General features: G+C 36.3%; 1 protein-coding gene across 1 annotated transcript; it reads left to right on the top strand.

Annotated features, from left to right (window-relative positions):
- Positions 1-925: 925 nt before the first annotated feature.
- On the top strand, positions 926-5,748 carry LOC145119906 (serine/threonine-protein kinase STY46-like). The gene is made up of 14 exons (XM_079055673.1): positions 926-1,644; positions 2,377-2,491; positions 2,602-2,783; positions 2,895-2,967; positions 3,050-3,160; positions 3,241-3,291; positions 3,371-3,510; positions 3,630-3,737; positions 4,435-4,508; positions 4,602-4,777; positions 4,864-5,040; positions 5,109-5,159; positions 5,291-5,431; positions 5,513-5,748. The coding sequence occupies exons 1-14, from the start codon at positions 1,463-1,465 to the stop codon at positions 5,549-5,551; spliced, it is 1,620 nt and encodes a 539-aa protein (XP_078911799.1). The 5' UTR covers positions 926-1,462; the 3' UTR covers positions 5,552-5,748.
- The last annotated feature ends 16,254 nt before the right edge of the window (positions 5,749-22,002 follow it).

Here is a 22,002-nt window from a genome sequence, read left to right as displayed (position 1 = left end):
ACGATTTTTGAGACTCAACTAGATAATAGAACTAAAGAGGTGAGATCGGATCATATTAAGTTCTTAAGATCCTAGTATGGATTCTAAGATCCCAATATAGATCTTGCTAGATCCTAATGTGACCGAGATCACTTTTCGCTATAGAATCTTAGAATCATAAGATCTTAAGATTAAGATTGGGATCTTAACAACCATAGTCAAAAGTATAAATTCTAAAGCTTTTCCTAAAATTAGGAAATTATTTTCACATATTAGTTTAATAACCCAACATATAGCCTTAAGAATCTATTCTTTCCACACAAAACTAGGCCTAAAGTTCGTTCAGTGAGGTCGAAAGCTCGAAAACTGAACCTTTTGTATCGCATTAAGACACATATGACCTCATATCTTAGCGAATTGTTATTTATTTAATCAATAATTTTATGATTGTTGATACATATAAATTTTTTTATTGATCACGTTTTGTTTTTATTGCACATGATAAATAAACTTTATGAGAAGAAGATAATAATAATAAAAAAAAGAGGAAAATGACATCAATATATCATTTATTATGATTATATTATATAGTTAGATTTAAAATTTATATATATATATATATATATATATATATATATATATATATATATTAAATTTAAGCTTATCATTATATTTTAAATTTTATATAAACTTATAAGTATTGCAATTTGATTAATCAAAGCAGAATTATAAATTATAAAAACAAGATAATTTATTTTTTAAATAAAAGTAAATATTTTGTTAGAAGTAAAACAAAAGTAATGCAAGCCAACTCAAAGATCTTCCACTAAAAAGATCGAACCTGTGAAACATACTGTCACCCTATCATTCCTCTGGAAAATGCACACCCCGTTTGGCGTTACCTTCCTATAAAGCATGATCTAATTCGCCTCTAAATTCCTATTGCCCCAAAAATTCTTTCAATATCATAATTACCAAATCGCCCTTCCCATGGATTCATCGAATCTCACTCAATTTATACTCTCAAATCCTTTGACTCAACACCTTTGCCACTCTTCGTAATATCTTAACAATCCGTTACCCTTTTACGTCATTTCACTTCTCAACAAACTTCCCAACCCTATCCACTCCACTTTTATTTCACTTTCTCTCTCACACATTTCACCAAAACACACAGTGACAAAACCATTAGCCCCCTCCTTCAAAAAGCCTGACCCCCTTTCAAAGTTTTTTCTTCAAATGGAGAAAGACCTCTAATGGCTGACCAAATTGCCCTTGGAACTCATCTAAAAGTACAAACTTACCCTCTTTTTTCCTAGATTCCGTCAACACACCGTCAAAGATCCCCCACCGCCACCGCCACCAGACTTACTCTCGTTTTCGCCGGAGAAGATATTCTCCGATCACTTTCTTTCATCGTACTTGATATAGATATTGCTCTACGTATGGAGTAAGGTTGTACATTGAAACAGTTTGTGGAGTGATGGATTTAGTTGAAGGAGTTGGTGAAAGCTCTTCACCGCCGAGGAGTTTTGGAGGTTTCAGCGGCAACGAGATAGTGAATGATGTGTATAATCGGTTACTGGAGATTGGAAACGAAGAGGCTACCGCTCATCCTGAATTTCGTGATCAATTGGAAGCTCACTTCAATCGATTACCTGCTAGGTATATTTAGATTATCAATTCGTATCTCCTTTTTCGATAATCTCTCATCTGCAGATTCTTGAGTTCTTGAGTGTGTAATAATGCGCTTAGCGCATTATTATATTGAATATGATTAAGCATATAGTTTTCATTTATTTATTTCGCATGGAATTTTTTGTGGAGGTAGCTTAACAATGTAAATATGGGGAAAGTGTTGTCAATGTGTTGTTCACTTGTTCTTCGATCGAAGGGAATAGAATTTGGTGATTAATCACTTATATTACTCTAAAGTAGTGCTTGCGTGTAGGTTTCTAATGCGTTTGTTCCACTTTATTATGTCTTTGTTGATAATTCCTGTTTGAAGTGGATTTTTCAATCTACTTTGTAGATTGAATCATTTATCATGTGTAAAAGAAGATGCCGTGAACCAGTGACACTAATGACACTGTAGTTTTGGCTATTGTATACTCTATTTTTAGTAAACACGCATATACATTTATTTATCTATTAATATCCAGATATTTTTAGGATAATTGTTATTTAAATACCAAATGAGTATGTTTCTTTGATATTACTGATTGTATTCCAACTTTCAATCTTTGTGTTATTGTAATTCCTATTATGAACATGATACTAAGCCAATTCACAATCAATTTTTCTGTAGCAGATGTGAAAACAGAGTATCAATTTAATTCTGTACATATTGAGAAACATTTTCATTTATTGATAAATTTTTGGTTTTATCTGTGCCAGTTATGCCCTGGATATCAACTTGGATAGAGTTGAAGATGTATTACTACATCAGAAGCTCCTTGTTTTAGCAAAGGACCCTGAGAATAGACCTGTTTTTCATGTTCGCTTTTTAGAGGTAATGTTTTATACATAACATTATGAATGTTATCTATCTTTGTGTGTGGCTTTTATAAACCTAATAAACATTATATCTTACCTTTTTATGCTCCACAATTGAGTTTACAGAACTTTGGGACTCAAGCAGATGAAGAGCAACAAGAATTAACTGTAGGACCTGAGTTATCACATGACAGAAAGCCTGAGATGGATTTTGAAGCTTGTTCTAAACTTGAGGACTTAAACTTGGAGGTCAGAAAAACTTCTCTTGATAAGGTCAAAGAGAATCTTGATGGAGACTCTTTCAGAAGGTATTGTATATATGAGATATCTTGTGTATACACTATACACTCTATTCCTCATAATTTGTGAACTTTTTTATGATGAAGGGAATAAGTTGACATGTGGTGAATGTTTTTCAGGCAGGATGATATCCATGTTCCTATTCATGAAGTGATATTTTCAGCTGTTGATAAGCCTAAGCTCCTTAGTCAGGTATCAATTCTTGTTGCTGAGTTCATATATCTATGATGTTATTTTGTGGCCTTTATTTTTAACCTGTTTTCTTTTCCTTTAGCTTTCAGCTTTGCTTTCTGACATAGGACTCAACATACGTGAAGCACATGTGTTTTCAACAACTGATGGCTATTCTTTAGATGTGTTTGTGGTTGATGGTTGGCCTCTTCAGGTAATATTTATAACAATTTGCTTTGTTATTTTCTTCATCTCTTAGGTCTGAAACTCTGAATGTTATTATATTCTTGTCAGGAAACAAAGGCTCTACATGTAGCAATGGAGAGAGCAATTGCTAGGAGTGAGGTACTTCATATTATTTTTTTTATTAATATATATATCTTTATTTCTATGAAATATGTATTTACTTTTGTTAACTTTGTAGGGTTCATGGTCGGGTTCTAAACGTTCAAAATCAGCAATAGAGAGAGCAGTAGCTGCTGAAGCTAGTTTTGTAGATACAGAGATAGATATAAGATTACTCAAAATTGGAGAAAAAGTTGCATCTGGATCTTGTGGTGATCTGTAAGTCCATTATTTATTTATTATTATTATTATTATTATTATTATTATTATTATTATTATTGCTTTCATTTAGTTTAACTCTGAATATTCTCTCTTTCTCTCTTTTTATTCTTGGCAAGGCATCGTGGTGTGTATGTTGGTCAGGAAGTTGCTGTCAAAATTCTTAGATCTGAGCACCTGAATGAAGCATTGGAGCATGAATTTTCACATGAAGTTACTATTCTTAGGTAAATTTTTTTTTATCAAAACAATAAGAGTAAATTACACGAATGCTCCCTATGGTTTGGGGTAATTTGCACGCTTGGTCCCTAACTTATTTTTTTAACTCGGAAGGTCCCTATAGTTTGTTTTTGTTACGCGCTTGGTCCCTACTGTTTGTTTTTGTTATGCGCTTGGTCCCTGTCTTACCTAAAAAGAGTAAATGACTATTATTTAAATAGGGAAAAATGGTGGGATAGGTAAGGTAAGGTGAGGGGGTGGGGTTGGGGGTCTGTTTATTTAAATAAATTAAAAAATCAAGGGCAAAATAGTCTTTTTAGGTAAGACAGAGACCAAACGCGTAACAAAAACAAACAGTAGGGACCTTCCGAATTAAAAAAAATAAGTTAGGGACCAAACGTGCAAATTACCCTAAACCATAGGGACCATTCGTGTAATTTACTCAAACAATAAATATCACACTTCAAAAGCAACAAATAGCATCCTGCTTTTTATTCATCTTTTTCTTATTTAGGCATTATACTTTGAAAATTTTACATTCTTATAGCAATGAAATTTGTTTTATATTTGAGTGATATTGGTAAAATTTTCAAAGTATAATAATAAGAAATTGATACAGTATTGTTTTTATTCATTGTATTAATAGGCAATGAAAGAGAAATCAACAGTTTTATTGTTTTTTTAATAATTGTTTGCTTTTTACAGGGAGGTTCGTCATAGAAATGTTGTTCGTTTTATTGGTGCTTGTACAAAGCAGCCTAACATGTGCATAATAACAGGTATCAACTTCTTTTAGAACTAGAAATTGTTGTTTATATAATTCTAAGCTTTTTCTAAGCATTTAATAAAAATATATACATCGTCGTTTGCAGAATACATGCCAGGTGGCAGCCTTTATGAATATTTACATAAAAACCACCACAACTTGTCCCTTCCCCAATTAGTTCAGTTTGCTATAGATGTTTGTAAAGGAATGGAGTATCTACACAAGAGCAATATCATTCATAGGGATCTCAAAACTGCAAATTTGCTCATGGACAGTAATAATGTAAGTCTTTTTTTTTTTTTTTTTTTTTTTTTTTTTTTTTTTTAATGACTTTAATTTTTGTCACATATTTTGAATGTTTTGTTTAGGTTGTAAAGGTGGCTGATTTTGGGGTTGCGCGCTTTCAAAATCAAGAGGGAGTTATGACAGCTGAGACTGGAACATATCGATGGATGGCTCCCGAGGTCATAAATCATCAACCATATGATCAAAAAGCAGACGTTTTCAGTTTCGCGATTGTTTTGTGGGAGCTCGTCACAGCCAAGGTAAAATTTCACTTCTTAAAAGGGCAAAAACGTCATTTGACTACTACTAAACCAATAATTATTTGTAGATTCCTTACGATAACATGACACCATTGCAAGCAGCCTTGGGAGTAAGACAGGTAGACGTAGCTCTCTACTTTCCATTATCTTTTTTCTTATCATTTATCAATATAATAAATAATTAAAAGTATACAACACGACTATTTTCCAAATTTTAAAATAAAATTTGTATTTTTATATGTTTGATCAGGGGCGTCGACCGGATCTTCCAACAAATACACACCCAAAGCTTTTGGAATTGATGCAAAGATGCTGGGAAACTGATCCTGTCAACCGCCCTTCTTTCTCTGAAATCAAAGTTGAATTAGTAACATTTCTCAAGGAACTTCAGGTACATAATACTTATTATATGATTTTAATTTTAATTTTTTTATATTTTTAAGTGATTAATGAGTTTTTTGGGGTGGTGTAGAATTTACAGGAGAAAGGTGAGACACGAGGTGAAAGTTGAGTATAGGAAAATTGCGTAATACAGTATGTAGATGAATACGATTGTATAGAGGGGTTTTTCTTAATACAAAAGAGACAACTAAAAGAAAGCGTGCGTGTAATAGAATCATATACTCCAAGAATGGCTTTTCACTGTTGTTCACCAAAGATTTGTGTTTTTCCATACTCAAGAATGGCTTTTCAGTGTCGTTGAGCAAAGATTTGTGTTATGTGCCTATACTTTTCCATACTCAATCTGCTCGTGTTGATATTAGTTAAAAGTACAAAACTGTGTTCCAATGCAAGTTTATATGTTTACATACATACATACATATATACATACGTATGCCAGTTATCCGGGTCTTGCTTCTAGCTCATGGTCTGGTGGGTGTGTGTTATGGTTAGATTTTGACTATAAAACCTGAACATCAAGAAAGAAGACTGTTAGGCTTGTCCCAGGGTACAGTGAGCAAGCTTCGGCGATCAAGTTAGATCGCGATGTGAAGTGGGTCGACTCCTCCTAGCGGGAAGGAGCCGACTGTGAAGAGTGCGTGTTAAGGGAGAGAAGAGAGTGGATAGGGCTTGCCTGGAATGTTTAGAGAAGTCTTTATTTGAAGGAAAAGAAGACATGATAATACTATATTAGATGGTATCTACTAGTCTTACTAATATAATATAAGATATATTCTTGTTGAATCTTTGTTACTATGCATGATGAAAGATATTTTACTTTTCTATCATTCTGTTCTTTTGTGCTTCCATCTTCCATCCTTTTGTTTGGGAGGCCGGGGGATAGTCCCCTATAATGCACCTTAGTCGGAAATATTGTATGACGTCAAGACATAACGTTTTGGACTTATGCTACTACATCTACTTGTAGAACAAATCTTTCTTGCCGCTAGGCAAGGTCATAATTGTAATATACATTCTATGATTTTTACGTTATGCTTCAAGAAGTTGTGAAAATTCTGTTGGATTAAGGCGTCTATGATCATAAATAAATTGATATATACTTGAACTGAAACAAAGTCTTTTTTGGGTTACCCTCGTAACTAGTAATTGTGCAGAATGACATTTGGAGAGAGAGATTGATTAATAAATAGTAATAAATGATTTGTTTATATATTATATGATTTTATTAATTAGAAATAGTATTATTTAATTAAGAACTAATAAGAAATTAATTGGAATTAATTTTAAGATTAATTGGATTAACTAAAAGTGTAAGGACTTAAGCTGTAACTGTTCAGTAGTTGAACAAGAAGGAATTTCAAAACCTTTTAGGGCTTGAACGATTCTGGGAAGGATCCTAACAGGATCTAGATTATTCCTTATAGATAATTAAGAGATTAGATAATTACCTAATTGAAATATTAATATTATATTCAAATTAGGGTTTCCAAGGTTCCTTGTATCAGATATAAATAAGACCCCTTGGCCAATGGATTTCGTCCACTCCTTCCTCCCAAGAGAATAACCGATTTTCTTCCCTCTCCACCTCTCTACTCAAGTCTTCTAATTGCTAGGGTTCGGGTACAAACCATTAGAGAAATCAAACTTTTGGTGCTAGACTTTCTGAAGAAATCAAGAATTGGATCAAGGATTTATTTGCAATAATAAATCAAAGGTATGTAAACCTTAACCTATGAGTTTCGATTTCAATAGGGTTCTTGATATTTATTGTTTATTGCTATCAATTAGAGAAAACATAGATCCTATATAGGTTGCATGTGAAGTTAAGGGTTAAGATTTTCGCTTCATATGTATTTTAATAGCCTATAAAACCCATCAGTGATATCAGGACCACTGTTTTCTATTGATTGTGCATAAAATTGAATGAATCAAATTAGGGTTTATAAAAAATAAACCCTTTGCCTTGAGAATTTCGACTTTTCTAGGGTTCCTTGAAACCCTAGCCTCCTTAACCCTATTTTTGAAAATTATAGGGTTCCCTTAGGGTTTTCTACTTTCCTTAATTATTATTTTAATTGCCTTAAAATTTGAACAATTAAAACATGATAACCCTAAAACCCTAATTTCAAAAATTAGAAGGGTTTTGGATCATGATTAAATTTGAATTATTTTATTAATTGTTTAATTGAAATAATTATTTAATTTTAAATGATTTAATTTTATTTAATTAATTGTTTAATTAAAATATAAAGATAAATCATAATTGGTTTAATATTAATTAATTCGAATAATTAATATTTAAACCTAGTATTTTGAAAGGTTATATATATATATATATATATATATATATATATATATATATATATATATATATATATATATATATATATAATATTAGAAGTTTAATTTCTATATGTATAAAGTAAAGTCAGTCGAATCGCTAATAAGCCTCATTAACGAAGCCATACTTTTAGAGGGTATAAGGAAACTGCATATAAAATGACCGTTGAATGAGTGTTCTTTTCACTAACCGCTCTTCTGTGTGGTGGATGGTCGTTAGCTGAACGGGTTTAATAGGACATAATCAAATTAAATGTATAATCTATAAAAGTACTATAACCTTCTTTTAAAATCCCGCTCTAGTCACTTTAGGAAAAATGTGAAAAGTATGCCAATCCATGAAAAATGCACATCATTCTTTATTAGTTGTTAGTGAAGCGTGTGTGGCTAACCAAAACACTAATTTGAGACTATAAAGTTGACATGATGGCACAACTCAAAAATTGTCATTGTTGATGGAGCGTGTGTGGTTTACCGACACAGTAATCTGAGATGATAAATGACATCGAAGTTGTCAAGTGAGTTTGCAGGGTTATTCACATCTTGTTTGTGATCCTCGGTATCCCAGTCACAACTAAAAGAGCATAATCTGAGATTGAACATAACATTGATAAGATTTAATGAATCTCAAAAGATCTAGGAATTTCATGTTTGTGATCCTCCACCAACAACTCCAACTTCACCCTTTTGACGATCTTATCGAAAGATAAGCTAGCTGGTCCAAACTACATGGAATGGATGCAAATTCTCAAAACGACTCTATGATACAAGAGCAAAGAGCATGTTCTCGAAAAACCTCTACTTGAAGTCGATGAGTCAACTGCTACTCCAGAGGAGCTTGCCACTTACAAACAACAGTATGACGACACAACAAAGTTTGCTTGCATAATGGTTGCAACTATGGTACCTGAGTTGCAAAAGTTCTACGAGAACTACTGGCCATACGAGATGTGCTTGCATCTTGTTGAAAAGTTTCACACGAAAACATGACAAAAAAGGTATGAGGTCGTCAAGGCGTTAATGGCATGCAAGTTGAAGGAAGGAGAATCAGTGTGCAACCATGTGCACAGAATGTAGAGATATGTAGAGCGGTTGGAAAAGCATAATGTGTCTTTTGACAAGGAGTTGGCCATAGACATGGTCCTTAACTCTTTGCCTCTTAGTTATGATCAGTTCATTTTGACATATCATTTGAAGAACACATAGACCATATTGACCCAACTCCACAACTTGTCGCAAACTGTTGAGTCAGAGATAAAGAAAAATCAGGTCCCTTTTGCGACAAGTGCTCATGTACTGGCCATTGGTCAAAACAGAGGGAAGAAGAGGAAAATTGATCCTAAATCAAACTGGAAGGACAAGGTCCATGCTAGAGCGTCTGATAGTGGGCCGAAGACAAAGCCAAACTTTGATATTCCAGCTGGTATTAATCCTGAGGAGGCCACTTGCTACTATTGTAACGATAAAGGGCATTGGAAACGAAGATGCCAAAAATACTTGCCAGATTTAAAGGATGGCAAGGTCAAGCCATCTTCGATAAGTATGCACATTATTCAATTCAATAACTCACAACTTACTCAATCTTGGGTCCTTGCCACAACATGTGTTTCCACATTTATTTTGATTTGCGGGGGCTAAGAGAAAGTGAGAAAGTGGAGCATGGAAGAATAAATCTGATCATGCGGAATAGGCGATCTTCACCTGTTACCAATATTGGAACTTATGGTCTAGTGCTCAGTGGTGATGTTAGGATAGATTTAATTAATTGCTATTATTTGTCAGAAATGACAAGAAACATTTTTTCTTTTCATGTATTGTTCAAACAAGGTTTTCGATATTTGTTTGATGACGTGAATGGTTCGATTATAAAAGCGGTGTTTTTATGTTTAAAGCTTTACCTTGTAATGGTGTGTATGAAACTATGATTTATGTTGATGACTTAGGTAATAATGTATTTCATATTGATTCGTCTAATGGTGTAGATAAGGAATGCTTGTAACATTGTTGTCTTGGGCACATTAACAAGAAACACATTGCCTAAATCCAAAAGGATGGACCGTTGGAATCATTTGACTAAGGTCATATGATGAATGAGAATCTTGTCTTTTGGGCAAGATGAAGAAATCAACTTTCATTGGAACATGTGAAAGAAGTGAAGGTTGTTGGACCTTATCCATACAGATGTGCGTGGGCCCTTCAGATATGCTACAAGAGATGCCAATCAATACTACATGATGTTTATAGATGATTATAGCACATATGGGTATATCTACTTGATCAAACATAAATAAAAAACTTTTGAAAAGTTCAAAGAGTTTAAGCACGCGGTCAAGAATCAATTGGGTAGGAAGATAAAGATGCTTCGATCTGACAGAGGTGGAGAGTATCTTAGTATCGACAGCCGCCCATATCCTAAATCTTGTTCCCACTAAGAAAGTTTCCAAAACACCTCATGAGATGTGGACAAGGAAAGTACCCTCGCTCGCATATATCAAGGTATGGGGTTGTGAAGCTCTCGTAAGATGAGAGACTCATGAAAAACTGTAACCTAGAGTCGAGAGGTGTATTTTCATTGGCTACCCACAAAAGTCTTTTGGATACTTGTTCTACAGACCTAGTGAGAACGTGGTCTTTGTAGATCGAATGGGGGCCTTTCGCAAGAAAACTCATATTAAAAAAGAAAAGAGGGAGTGCAATTGACCTTGAAGAGATTCAGGAGTCAGCCAGTGAAGGAACCTTAGATGACACTAGCTCTCAACCAGAGGATGAGAATCATGTTGATCCCATTGACAATTTATTACCTCTTCATCGGTCCAATAGGGTTAGCGTGCCACCCGAGTTCTATGGTTTCCATATTACTGTAGATAGGGACACTTTATCAGTGATAGAACACTGGTAAATTTAGAAGAACCTGCTAACTACAAGGAAGCGATGGCAAGCACTGAGGCTTCCGAATGGAAGGAGGCAATGGACAACACAATTCAGTCCATGCATGACAACCAAGTGTGGAACTTGGTTGATCAGGAACCTGGTTGAAAGATAGTAGGTTGAAAATGGATCTTCAAGAAGAAGTCTGATATAGATGGGAAAGTACACATGTTCAAGGATCTACTGGTTGCGAAGGGCTTTACTCAAACTCAAGGGGTTAACTATGATGAGACCTCTCACCAGTGGCTAAGATCAAGTCAATCGGGATTATGCTTTCCATAATTGCCTTTTATTATTATGAGGTATGGAAAATGGATGTTAAACCCACTTTCCTAAATGGAAAGTCAACTGAGGAGCTCTAAATGAGTCAGCCAAAAGGTTTTGTACATGCCAAGTATCTTGATAAAGTGTGTAAGCTTGAGAAATCGATTTATGGATTGAAACAAACATCTCGCAGTTGGAATCTTTCCTTCCAAGAGAAGGTTAAAGAGTTTGGATTCTCTAGAAGTGAGGATGAGTCCCACGTGTATGTAAAAGCTATTGAGAGTATAGTAACGTTCCTGGTGTTGTATGTTGATGACATACTCCTTATAGGAAACGACATTCCAACCTTGTAAGAAGTGAAATCTTGGCTTAGGAAGTGTTTTTCTATGAAGGATCTAGGGGAAACAGCCTATATTGGATAAGGATTTTGAGGGACAGAAAGAGACGTCTTATTGGTCTTAGTCAGAGTACAGACTTGGACACAATATTATAGCGTTTCAATATAGAGAACTCTAAGAAAGGGGATTTACCCATTCACTGTACTGTAAAATTGAGTAAGACTCAAAGTCCTAGTACCGAGGAAGCAATAGATGACATGTGTCGAGTCCCATATTCTTTGGCTATTGGATTGATCATGTATGTTATGACATTTACTCGCCCTGATGTGACTTATGATGGGTTTTTTGAGCATTCTATCACTTCCTAAGTGTACATGCAACCCTAATAACCTTGAATCTATGTTTTCTCTATATACATGCAAATTTCTTTTTCAAGGTTATTTCCTAACTAGCATGGCATGGGGATTACATAAAACATAAAAACTAGTAGAAATACATACCTTGTTGTTGCTTGGATTCCTTCAAGACTTTGTGAGCCTAGCACCCCAAATGTTGTGCCTCAAATGCTTCACACAACACCACAAGACTTGGAATAACTTGAGAGAATACTTCTAGCACTCAAAATCGGTTATGCCCTCTCTAGTAACACTATGTCATGATTTTGCTAGCCATAGGGTTCCTTTTATAGTGTTGTCACAATTAGGGTTTACACATGAATGCCCTTAATTGTCATGACTCTTGATTTCTCATGACCCATGGGTTTGTAACTCCCATGGATTATCCATGGAGCTCCAAATGGTTACATCCATAACCCATAAACCATGGATCATTAATCCACCATAAAAGAATTGATGATTGTCACAATCAACCCTATATATTTAATTAGTCTCACTTTGATCACCAAATTAATACTAGATTAATACTTGATCAATACTAATTAAATAATACTATTATTAATATATTAGAACTTATAATATATTAATAATCATAAGTGCCTTATTCTCTCATTTAGTCTATCCAAGTATTGCAATGCCATGCAACCCAAATGGACCATGCCGGGTCGGGTCAAGTACATACCAAATAAAGTTATGGACTTAGACACTATATCCAACAGTCTCCCACTTGGATAAGTCTAATAACTATATTTGCAAATATGACTTCAAAATCCGACTAGCAATCGTAGCTCTTTCAAAGTCTCTCGGAACTGAGATGATGATGATACGCCATTTAAGATAAGTGATCATATAATCCTCTGTTCTCATGATATCAGCCGGACAAACACATGGAACATGGTCTTACTTATTGTCCAGCATTTGTTTCTCGATCTCTGATTTGTTTCGACATAGAACTAAATTGAACACATCAATTAGGTTCTGACCGGGCCCGGTACATAGGTCAAAACCAAATCATCGAGAGGCCCAGATATCGCTTCTATTTCTAGAAGGAACAGATAAACTTCGACTGATATGCTTGTACTAACTACTTGTTGAATTATTCACAAAGGCACGTTTTATGACATCGAGTTACCAATGCGTTTTCGTGCAATCAATGAATAACCAACTCATAGTCAACAACTCATATCTCTAGGTTTGAAGATTTATATGATATTACCGTCTCACGATCACTCGAGATAAATTCCATGAAGTGATGCAAGTGAGCATGGGTTGGATCCAATACTCAGCCCTTATGAGTACTCATGAATGTTGTAGCAACCATTGCATTGTCCAAAGCACTTTTAGACAAATCATACAAGCCAAATTCATGACAGTCTTAAATCAATACTTACTTCCAAAGTTTGACTGACTGTGGATGGTTTGAATAATAACATAATTATTCTGGAAGTAAAAACATGCAAAATTGAAACATAGTAAACAATCAACACAAGATAGTAACACCTTACTCATAAATAAATAACAACTTTTATTTATCATCAAATGTCAATTACTTTTTACAAGTTTCAGGAATCTAATTATTGAAACTAATATCATCCTTCAGCCCAATGCGCCTCGCATGCTGTAGATGCTTAACCCTGCTGAGTCCCTTCGTGAGGGGATCTGCCGGGTTCTCATCTGATGATACCCTCTTAGCCACGAGGAGTCCTTCTTCTATTCGATGTCTGATGAAATGGTATTTTCTGTCAATGTGTCTAGATCTCCCGTGATCTCTCGGTTCCTTAGCCAAAGCAACCGCACTTTCACTGTCACAGAAAATTTCCATTGGCTCCTTTATAGCTGGTACAACTCCAAGGTCTCCGATGAAGTTCTTTAGCCATATCGCCTCCATAGCTGCTTCACTTGCTGCTATGTACTCTGATTCACAAGTAGAATCAGCTACTGTCTCCTGCTTGGAACTTTTCCAAGTAATTGCCCCTCCATTTAGGATAAAGACCCAGCCTGACTGAGAGCGGAAATTATCCCTATCAGTCTGGAAGCTAGCATCGCTATATCCTTCCACTCTCAAGTCATCACTGCCTTCGAGGGTAAGGACCCAATCCTTAGTCCTCCGCAGATACTTGAGAATGTTCTTTACTGCTGTCCAGTGTGCCTTGCCAGGATTCCCTTGATATCTACTGACCATGCTCAAAGCAAAGGCCACATCAGGGCGAGTACAAGTCATAGCATACATGATCGAGCCCACAGCGGAAGCATATGGTATATGACTCATTTCAGCTATCTCAGCCTCTGTACTCGGACTCTGAGTTTTACTCAGCTTGGCATTACTCTGGATTGGTAATTCTCCTTTCTTGGATTCTTGCATGCTGAACCTCTTCAGCACCTTATCCAAGTAAGTACTTTGACGAAGTCCAATTAGTCTGTTACTCCTATCTCTCAATATCCTTATCCCTAGGATATAGGCAGCTTCTCCAAGGTCCTTCATAGCGAAACACTTCCCAAGCCAGGACTTAATCTCCTGCAAGGTTGGGACGTCGTTTCCTATGAGAAGTATGTCATCCACATACAACACCAAGAAGCTAACTATGCTCCCACTAGCCCTGACATACACACAAGACTCATCCTCACTCCTAGAAAAGCCAAACTCTTTGACTTTCTCATCAAAGCAAAGATTCCATCTGCGAGATGCTTGTTTCAATCCATAAATGGATTTATCAAGCTTACACACTCTATTAGGGTATCTTGTATCGACAAAACCCTCTGGTTGAGCTATGTAAACATCCTCAGCCAACTTTCCATTAAGGAAAGCGGTTTTGACATCCCCTTGCCATATTTCATAATCATGAAATGCAGCTATGGCTAACAATACTCTAATAGACTTAATCTTAGCTACTGGTGAGAAGGTCTCATCATAGTCAACTCCCGGAGTTTGAGTAAAGCCCTTCGCAACCAGTCGCGCTTTGTAAGTATGTACCTTTCCATCCATGTCGGTCTTCTTCTTGAAGATCCATTTGCACCCAACTGTCTTACGACCTGGTACATTGTCAACCAAGTTCCAAACTTGATTGTCATACATGGACTGAATCTCGCTGTCCATAGCCTCCTTCCACTTAGCAGACTCAGGGCCTGCCATGGCTTCCCTATAATTATTAGGTTCATCCAAATCTATTAGTGTACTATCACTAATAAATGTATCACCTTCAGTGGTGATGTGATAACCATAATAAAAATCAGGTGTGTTCCTCACCCCAGTGGAACGTCTTGGAGGTACAGACTCATCTATCGGATCAACATGAGTTTCCTCCTCAGGTTGGTCGATAGCATTTGAGGTTCCTTCACCACTTGACTCTTGAAGCTCTTCAAGGTCAATTTGCCTCCCACTGTCCCCTTGGCTTATGAATTCTCTCTCACGAAAGACTCCTCTTCTTGCTACAAAGACCACATTATCACTGGGTCTGTAGAAGAGGTAACCAAAGGATCTTTGTGGGTAGCCGATGAAAATACACCTCTCACTTCGAGGTTCAAGCTTATCATGAGTCTCACGCCTCACGAAAGCTTCACAACCCCAAATCTTGATGTGGTCCAAATTGGGAACTTTCCCAGTCCACATCTCGTGAGGTGTTTTGGCAACCTTTTTAGTAGGGACTAGATTAAGGATATGGGCGGCAGTCTCTAAGGCATACCCCCAGAAAGAGATTGGTAACGAAGCTCGACTCATCATGGAACGAACCATATACAGCAAGGTTCGATTGCGCCTTTCAGCTACACCATTCAACTGTGGTGTTCTGGGAGGTGTCAATTGTGAGACAATCCAACATTCCTTAAGATAGTCAAGGAACTCAATGCTAAGATACTCTCCTCCCCGATCGGATCGGAGCATCTTGATGTTCCTGCCCAATTGATTCTTCACTTCCTGCTTAAACTCTTTGAACTTTTCAAAGGTTTCTGACTTATGCTTGATTAAGTAAATATATCCATATCTACTGTAATCATCAGTAAAAGTCACATAATACCGATTAGCATCCCTTGTAGCAACTCTGAAGGGCCCACACACATCCGTGTGTACAAGGTCCAACAAACCTTCACCCCTATCACAAGTACCTGTGAAGGGTGACTTTGTCATTTTTCCAAGTAAACAAGACTCGCAACTATCATCTGACTTGAGGTCAAATGATTCCAAGACTCCAGCCTTTTGGAGTTGGCCTATGCGCTTCTTGTTAACATGTCCAAGACGACAATGCCACAAGGATGCTTTATCCAAGCTATCTGAAGAATCAATATACAACACATTATTTCCTAGATTATCTACAACATCCACGGCTTCATATACACCATCACAAGGTAATGCTTTAAAGTAAAATACATCATTGTAATAAACATTAATAGCACCATTTTTATTATCAAATGAAAATGAAAAACCTTGTTTGTACAAGCCATGAAAAGAAATAATATTTCTCGCCATTTCGGGCGAGTAACAACACTTATTCAAATCTAACATTAACCCATTATTAAGCAATAAAGAATAAACTCCTATCTTGGTAACAGGTGATGCTTTCCTGTTGCCCATGACTAAGTTTATCTTCCCGTGCTCCACTTGCTCACTTCTTCTTAGTGCCTGCAAATCAGTACAGATGTGAATACCACAACCTGTATCAAGCACCCAAGAATTAGCATTAGATGAGTTATTAGACAATATTGTGTAAATACCTGCATGGGTGGGTTTAACCTTCCCATCCTTTACATCTTGCAGATATTTAGGGCAGCTTCGCTTGAAGTGTCCCTTATCCTGGCAATAGAAGCACTGTGCTTCCTTTGGGTTTGAAGAAGGAGTAATGGGACCTTTCTTTGTCCCACTTGAAGAGGAACCATCAAGAGTCTTACCCTTGGTACCCTTCGAAGGGTTTTTCCTCTTCTTACCCTTTCCCTGCCCAATAGCCAGAACAGGGGCTATTGAAGGAGTAGAAGTAGCAACCGCTTTACCCTTAAGGCCATTTTTAGCTGTCCTTAAGAGTCCTTGAAGTTTGCTAAGTGTGACTTCCTCCTTGTTCATATGATAAGTCATACGAAACTGATCATAACTTGGAGGTAAGGAATGGAGAATGATGTCAATCGCCATTTCCTCAGGAAAGTCAATATTTAGCTTCAGCAACCGGTCAACGAACCTTTGCATCTTCTGCAAGTGACCGGTGATGGGTTCACCATCCTTCATCCTTGCGGTTATCATGGAGGAGATGATTTCATACCTCTCCTGACGCGCGCTCTGATGGTACCTTTCCATCAGATCCAGGTGCATCTCATAGGGGTAGAAATCTTCATAGGATTTTTGAAGTTCAGGAGTCATGGTGGCCATCATGATGCATGCTACTTTAGTAGCATCCTTTTCATGTGCAACAAACTCCGCAAACTCTTCAGGAGTAGCAGTGGCTTCACTCACAACCTTAAGCTCCCTATCGAGGACATATTCTTTGTCCTCATAGTGGGTAATCATTCTGATGTTTCTGATCCACTCATTGAAATTGGATCCATCAAAGATGACCTTACCACACAAGTTCATAAGGGAAAAGGAGCCTGTTGGGTTTGAGCCAGAAGCATTGTTGGAAGACATCTGAAAGGAAAGAAAGACAAGTTTCATTAGATTAGGAATCCTTAATAATTCACCCAAGTGAAATATTAAGGCTAGGATCCAACAAACTATTTATAGTTGGAAGAGGGATGCCGTAATCCATACTATAAAATATTTGAAGGTAGGTAAATGACGATTTACCAATTTCCACCATAAGAACGAAATATTTTATTATTAGGTTTTATTGGTTTTGAAACTCCTAGATCTTTTGAGATACATTGAACTTTTCAATGGCATGTTTGAATCTCGATTGTGCCCTCTCAAGTTTGTGACTGGGATGCCGAGGATCACAAACAAGGTGTGAATAACCATACAAATTGACTTGGTACCCTCAACAATATTACCTAATCGATGTGCCGGTTAACCACACACGCTCCACCGATCTATAATAAAGTCAAGTTACCCTTTGCCACTCTTACTAGTCCATGTTAGTGTGCCGGTTAACCACACACGCTCCACTAACGACTTGGTAAGGTACAAAGTGTAATTTTATGGGCTAGCACCAATTTCACATTTTCCTAAAGTAACTAAGATTGGGAATTTATAATGTATAGTTACTTTATAATTCATTATACTTTTAACAAGTATTTAAAGTCGTATCCTACCCGTTCGGCTAACGACCCTCCACCGATCAAGGAAGCGGTGGGTGAGAGTGGATACCCATTAAGTCACCATTTTATAGGCAACAACCTTATACCCCCCTTATAGACCGGCTTCGTGAATGAAGCCTACTAACGGTAAGAATGACATATTCTTATACATATCTATATAATAAAATTATAATAATAGTATAAGTGTTGATTTTTAAACTTTTTAAAAATCTAAGGTTTAATTTGGAATTAAAGTATTAAAGTATAAGACTTTTCAAATTCCAAAACTTGAAGGCAAGATTCGAAACTATTCCAAGTCTCTTCAATTTGTAACTTATGAGTTTTAATGGTTCATAAAAATGAAGACTCTTCATTTTATGAAACCTCTTTAGTTCTTTAATCATAATTAAAAGAAGTGACTTTTGGTTATCCATAACTTGAGGACAAGTTATGGACACCATCATAGCCATTAAGATCATAAATTAAACACACATGGAGGTTACATATAATTCCTATGATCTTCTAAAAACTCATAAGAACACAAATTCATGTCAAGTAATTTCAAGAAATCATATAACTATATACAATACTTGAAAATTGATAAAAGCCATGTAAAATGGGTTAACATAATCATTATCATTTTGAAAAACAGATTTTACAAGTCCAAAACAGATTGGGATAATGATCTTAATCCATTTCCAGCAACAAAACTCGAAAAACTGCCCAGCACGCTCCTACTCGCCGAGTGCATTATTCTACTCGGCGAGTAGAATGAATTTTTTCATGGACTCGGAGAGTCCTCCCCATGGACTCGGCGAGTCCAGTCGTCAGAGTGCAGAATTTTCGATTTTTAAGCAGTTTTGCATCAAGTATACAGAAAACAAACCTGGCTCTGATACCACTGATGGGTTTTTTGAGCATTCTATCACTTCCTAAGTGTACATGCAACCCTAATAACCTTGAATCTATGTTTTCTCTATATACATGCAAATTTCTTTTTCAAGGTTATTTCCTAACTAGCATGGCATGGGGATTACATAAAACATAAAAACTAGTAGAAATACATACCTTGTTGTTGCTTGGATTCCTTCAAGACTTTGTGAGCCTAGCACCCCAAATGTTGTGCCTCAAATGCTTCACACAACACCACAAGACTTGGAATAACTTGAGAGAATACTTCTAGCACTCAAAATCGGTTATGCCCTCTCTAGTAACACTATGTCATGATTTTGCTAGCCATAGGGTTCCTTTTATAGTGTTGTCACAATTAGGGTTTACACATGAATGCCCTTAATTGTCATGACTCTTGATTTCTCATGACCCATGGGTTTGTAACTCCCATGGATTATCCATGGAGCTCCAAATGGTTACATCCATAACCCATAAACCATGGATCATTAATCCACCATAAAAGAATTGATGATTGTCACAATCAACCCTATATATTTAATTAGTCTCACTTTGATCACCAAATTAATACTAGATTAATACTTGATCAATACTAATTAAATAATACTATTATTAATATATTAGAACTTATAATATATTAATAATCATAAGTGCCTTATTCTCTCATTTAGTCTATCCAAGTATTGCAATGCCATGCAACCCAAATGGACCATGCCGGGTCGGGTCAAGTACATACCAAATAAAGTTATGGACTTAGACACTATATCCAACAACTTATGCTTTGAGCATGGTTAGTCACTTTTAGGGAAATCATGGCAGTGCCCATTGGACAACAGTCAAGAACATTCTCAAGTATTTGTGAAGAACAAAAGACATGTTCCTAGTACTTGGTGGCAATGATACATTAAGAGTGAGTAGTTACAGTGATGCCAATTTTTAAACAGATCGTGACAACTTTTGTTCTCAGTCTGACTGAGTCTTCTTATTGAATGGTGGAGCGGCGACTTGGAAGAGTTCCAAGCAGTCAATGGTGGCTAACTCTACTTGTGAGTCAGAGTACATCACATCAAGTGAGGCATCAAAGGAAGCGACTTGGTTGAAGAACTTCATTGACGATCTCAGAGTAGTCCCGACGATTCAAGAGCCAATAGAGCTATTTTGTGATAATGAAGGTGCGGTTGCTTTAACCAAAGAATCGAAAGACATGACAAGTATAAGAATATCAACATAAAGTACGACTACATCAGACACAGAGTTGAAGAGGGGAATCTCCTAGTGAAATGAGTATCCTCAAAAGACAATCCTGTAGATCCTTTGACAAAGGCTCTGAGCAGTGTCAAGCACTACCAACATGCTATGAGCAGTAGCTTAAAAGATTATATTAGTTTTAGTAGTTAGTTGAAAGTTTTGAAACTTTGTAACAAAATAAATGTAATTGATTTTGGTGAATGAATAATAAAGAATTATTTACGAGTATCGTACTGCCTTCATTGATATGTGCATATTTAATCATGTATTTCGTGCATATTTTTAATACTTTTAGCTATGTGCTTATTTTGGGACATAAGGTACTTATTATGTTTTAAATCTGTTTTGTAGTGGAAAAGACGTGTTTGGGATGAAAAAGAAGAAAACGAGGGGCTAAAAGCAGGAAAGAGTGGGCCAAGACATTTGATGGCGAAATAGGACAAAATTTCTGAAGCCCACAGCATGGCTACTCTATACCACGTCGTGGCGGTTGGAAGATTCACGGCCAATGAGATGATTGCAATAGAAGTAATTGGCCTCTTTGGGATCACTCACAAGAGGGATGTCAGAACTGGTCTTTGCTTTTGGGCCCTTTCTAGACAACCTAATATGGGCCTTGCCCTTCCACTTCTGCTTAGAAGCACCTTTACTTTTCTTCCCTTTGTTTTTTCCAATGGCTAGGACAGGAGTACTGGTAGCAGTAGGGGTGTGACTCTTCTTCACCCCTGACTATGCTGTCTGCAATAAGTTGTGGAGTTGGGCCAATATGGTTTCATTGTTCTTCAAATGATAAGTCAAAATGAACTGATCATAACAAGGTGGCAATGATTTAATAACCATATTAATGGCCAATTTCTCATCAAAATTCACATTGAGCTTTTCAAGGCGCTCCATGTATCTTTGCATTCTTTGCACACGGTTGTAGACTGACTCTCCTTCCTTTAACTTGCATGCCATAAGATCTTTGACGACTTTATACTTTTCTTGACGAGCTCTCTTGTGATAATTTTCAACAAGATCTAAGTTCATCTCTTATGGCCAATAGTCCTCATAGAACCTTTGAAACTCAGGAATCATGATGGCAACCATGATGCAGGCAACCTTAGTCGCGTTGTTATAGTGTTTCTTGTAGGAGGCTATTGCTTCAGGAATATCATGGGCTTCATCGATCTCGATAAGTTGTTTCTCAAGGATATATTCTTTGCCATCGTATCGAACAACCATCTTGATGTTACACATCCAATCATTGTATTTGGTGCCATCCAATGTCACATTGGACACAATCGAGAGAAGGAAGAAGTTGTGGGTAGAGGTTTGAGAAGCAGAAGCATCACCAAAAGTAGACATCTATAGAGAAAAAGAAGTTTTAGTTAGATGACAATAATCTTTAATATTTTAACTCATAATTAATATTTAAGGCTAGGATCCAAAATAAAATTCACAACTAAGAAGAGGGATGCCGTAATCTTATTGCAGATTTATAAAGGTAGTTAAAAGCAATTCACCAATTTTAAACTATGAAATTACTAGATCTTTTCAGATTCATTGAATCAATCAATGGCATGTTTAATCTTAGATTATGCTCTTCTATTTGTGTCTGGGATGCCGAGGATCACAAACAAGATGCGAATAACCATACAAATATGCTTGACACTCTCGATGTCATTTGTCATGTCTCATTAATGTGCTGGTTAACCACAGACGCTCCATTAACAATGATAATTTTAGAGATGCCCATTTTACTCTTTATAGTCATTATTAGTGTGTCGGTTAACCACACGCGCTCCACTAACTACATATAAAGTATAATTTGCAATTTTATGGATTAACATACTTTTCACATTTTCCTAAAGTAACTAAGAGTGAGATTTTATAAAATAGTTTAGTTACTTCATATCATTATACTTATTAATGAGATTATGTACTAT

The sequence above is a fragment of the Lactuca virosa genome, chromosome 6 (assembly GCF_052849685.1).
Source record: "Lactuca virosa cultivar CGN04683 chromosome 6, Lactuca_virosa_CGN04683_v6, whole genome shotgun sequence".
NCBI lineage: Eukaryota > Viridiplantae > Streptophyta > Magnoliopsida > Asterales > Asteraceae > Lactuca > Lactuca virosa.
Note: the sequence above shows the minus strand (reverse complement) of the source record. Positions and strands in the feature narration are given on the sequence as shown.